This window comes from Acanthisitta chloris, unplaced genomic scaffold (assembly GCF_000695815.1).
Source record: "Acanthisitta chloris isolate BGI_N310 unplaced genomic scaffold, ASM69581v1 scaffold371, whole genome shotgun sequence".
Lineage (NCBI taxonomy): Eukaryota > Metazoa > Chordata > Aves > Passeriformes > Acanthisittidae > Acanthisitta > Acanthisitta chloris.
Genome location: NW_008654113.1, coordinates 1 through 3,460, shown reverse-complemented (window position 1 = coordinate 3,460; position 3,460 = coordinate 1). Strand labels below are relative to the sequence as shown.

The window sequence follows — 3,460 nt, the reverse complement described above, 5'->3', positions numbered from 1 at the left end:
GTTGGTGTTGGGCTGTGACACCTCTCCCTGCCCCTGGTCAGGAGTTGGGCTGTAGGACCACACACTGTAACCTGGAGGTGGTGCAGAGGAGCACCTTGGTCTTCCTGGCCACCAAACCCCACGTGCTGCCAGGAGTGCTGCAGGAGATCCGACCTGTGGTGGGATCTCACCACGTCGTCGTCTCACTGGTGGCTGGTGTCACCATCCAGACGCTGCAGAGGGTGAGCCTCCTCCTCCTTCTCTCCTCTTCCTTCTCCTCCTGCTTCTCTCCTTCTCCTACTCCTTTTCCTGCTTCTTTCCTTCTCCTCCTCCTCCTTGTTCTCTCCTTTCCCTTCTCCCTCTCCTCGTTTTCTCCTTCACTTCTCCTCCTTCTCTCTTTCTCGTCTGTCCATCTCCTTTTCTCATTCTCCTTACCTTCTCCTTCTCCTCTCTTCTCTCCTTCTGTGCCTCCTCTCCTTCTCCTCCTCCTCTCCTTCTCCTCCTCCTCTCCTTCTCCTCCTCCTCCTTCTTCTTTTCTTCTCCTCCACCTTCTCTCCTTCTCTCCTCCTTTCTTATTATTCCTTTTTCCTTCTCCTTCTCTCCTCCTCTTCCTTGTCCTTCTCTCCCTCTCCTCCTCCTCATCTCCTCTTCCTCCTTCTGCCCCTCCTTCTCCTCCTCCTCCTTCTTTTCTTCTTCTCCTCTACCTTCTTCTCTCCTCATCTATTCTTCCTCCTTTTTTCCTTCTCTCCCTCTCCTCCTCCTCCTTGTCTCCTCTTCCTCCTTCTCCCCCTCCTTCTTCTATCCTTTTCCTCCTCCTCCTCCTCCTCCTCCTTTTCTTCTCCTCCTCCACCTTCTCTCTTCTCTCCTCTTCTCTTCTTCCTTTTTTCCTTCTCCTCCTTCTCTTCTCCTCCTCTCTTCCTTCTTCTCTCCCTCTCCTCCTCGTCCCCTCTCCCTCCTTCTCCTTTTCCTCCTCCTTCTCTTCCTCCTCCACCTTCTTCTCTCCTTCTCTCCTCCTCTCTTCTTCCTCCTTTTTTCCTTCTCCTCCTTCTCTCCTCCTCCTCTCTTCCTCCTTCTTCCCCCCTCTTCTCCTCCACCTTCTTCTCGCCTTCTTTCCTCCTCTCTTCTTCCTCCTCTTTTCCTTTTCCTTCTCTCCTCCTCTCTTCCTTCCCCTCTCCCTCTCCTCTTCCCCCTTCACCTCCTTTTCTCTTTCTCTCATTCTCTGCTCCTCCTCCTCCTACTCCTCCTCCTCCTCCTCCTCCTCCATTTGCACCTGGACTTCTGAAGGACACACCATCACGTCCTTCTCCCCACCCAGTTGCATCTCCAGCTCCTTCCCCACAGACCACACTTCTCCCCCAGCCCCAGTGGGTGTCACCCACAGGTGTCTGAGGACACCCTTGGGTCCTCCCCGGAGCTGGCACCTTTCTCCCATCCCATCTCTCCTCAGCTTCTCCCTGCCTGGACCAAGGTGCTGCGGATCATGCCCAACCTGCCCTGTGTGGTGCAGGCAGGGGCAATGGTCTTCTCCAGGGGCAGCAATGCTGGGGACGAGGAAGCTGCTCTGCTCAAGTCCCTCTTGTCCTCCTGTGGGCTCTGTGAGGAGGTCCCCGAATCCTACATCGACATCCACACCGGCCTGAGCGGCAGCGGCGTCGCCTACGTAAGCACGCGGTGGCCACCAGCTCAGCAGCAGAACATGGGCCACCAGCCCATGTCACCCCCCAAACCTGTGGTGGGTTTGGGGCTCACTCCTCCACGCTCTCCTCCCCCAGGTGTACCTGTTTGCCGAAGCGTTGGCCGAGGGCGCGGTGAAGATGGGAATGCCAGGAGCCTTGGCCAGCAGGATCGCAGCGCAGACGCTGCTGGTGAGTCCATGGGGACACCTGGAATTGCTCCTTTCCTTCCCACCCAGCCCCAGGGGCTGTGACAGCCATCAGGGTGAGGGTTCTAGATGCTGTTCTACCTCGGTTTCCCCTCTGGAAACCAAAAATCACCCCAGGTGTACCTGTTTGCCGAAGCGTTGGCCGAGGGCGCGGTGAAGATGGGAATGCCAGGAGCCTTGGCCAGCAGGATCGCAGCGCAGACGCTGCTGGTGAGTCCATGGGGACACCTGGAATTGCTCCTTTCCTTCCCACCCAGCCCCAGGGGCTGTGACAGCCATCAGGGTGAGGGTTCTAGATGCTGTTCTACCTCGGTTTCCCCTCTGGAAACCAAAAATCATAGAGTCATAGAAGCATCAAGGTTGGAGGAGACCTCTAAGATCATCAAGTCCAACCCTTGGCCTGTCATTCTGAATCATAGAATCATAGAATGTGAAAGGGTTGGAATGGACTTTAGAGATCATCTAGTCCTGTGCAGGGACACCTCCCACCAGAACAGGTTGGTCAAGGCTTGATCCAACCTGGAGTGAACACTGCCAGGGTTGGGGCAGCCACAGCCTCCCTGGGCAACCTGTGCCAGTGTCTCACCACCCTCACAGGGAGGAATTCCTTCCCAATATCTCACCTAACTTTCCTCTCTTTCAATTTATCTCCATTACTCCTTGTCCTGTCACTCCAGTTCCTAACAGAGTCCTTCTCCATCTTCCCTGGAGCCCCTTCAGACCCTCGAAGGTTGCTCTGAGGTCTCCACACAACTTTCTCTTCTCCAGGCTGAACAGCCCTAACTCTCTCCTAGGAGAGGTGTTCCAGTCCTTTGATCAGCTTTGTGACCTCCTCTAGACTTGCTCCAACAGTTCCATGTCCTTCTTCTGTTGGAGACACCAGAACTGTAGGCAATAGGTTCTGCTCAAGAATGATGTCACCAGAAGATGGCAAAGAGCACAGTGATGGGACAGTCCATGAGGGTGATGGGATGATGGTACTTTGGGTGAGGAGATAGGTCTTTGGGTGGGTTGTCTTCTCTCTGAGCCAGCCTGGTCTCTTGTAGGGTGCAGCAAAGATGATGCTGGAGACAGGAGAGCACCCAGCAAAGCTGAGAGGAGATGTCTGCACACCAGGAGGGACCACGATCTACGCGCTGCACCAACTGGAGAAGGGAGCACTGAGAGCCACCGTCATGAACGCCGTGGAGGCAGCCACCAACAGAGCCTGTGACATGGCCAAGGACTAGTGACCTGGCTGGGGATGAGCCCCTTCTGGGCCAGGAGGGGTGATGGGGACCAAAATGAGCCCCTTCAAGGAATAGGGGGACACTGACACCCTCAGGAGACCCTGGCTGGGGGTGGGAGGTGATGTGACCACGTGGCTATGCCATGTGTGACCTCTGCAGGGTTGGAACCAAATAAACGTGGGCAGAGTGATGGTTGGTGTGGCTCTTGGTGGTCCCTTCAGGCCTGGGGGGATGTGGTAGCCACCACGGGGTCACCTCCACGGGGAGGTGACAGTTATGGGTTCCCTGAGGTGGCTGAGATGGAGCTGGTGCCACACTGGCTCTGGGTTTAATGAGGATAGAACTGGTGCTGTGGTCACCAAGGATGGAA

General features: G+C 55.8%; 1 protein-coding gene across 1 annotated transcript; it reads left to right on the top strand.

The window, feature by feature from the left end:
• Nucleotides 1-44: 44 nt before the first annotated feature.
• PYCRL (pyrroline-5-carboxylate reductase-like) lies at nucleotides 45-3,090 on the top strand (the record flags this gene model as incomplete). Its single annotated transcript, XM_009083295.1, has 4 exons — nucleotides 45-221; nucleotides 1,427-1,639; nucleotides 1,752-1,844; nucleotides 2,908-3,090. Coding segments are annotated over 4 exons (666 nt in total), but the record flags the coding sequence as incomplete, so codon positions are not given.
• Nucleotides 3,091-3,460: the final 370 nt, after the last annotated feature.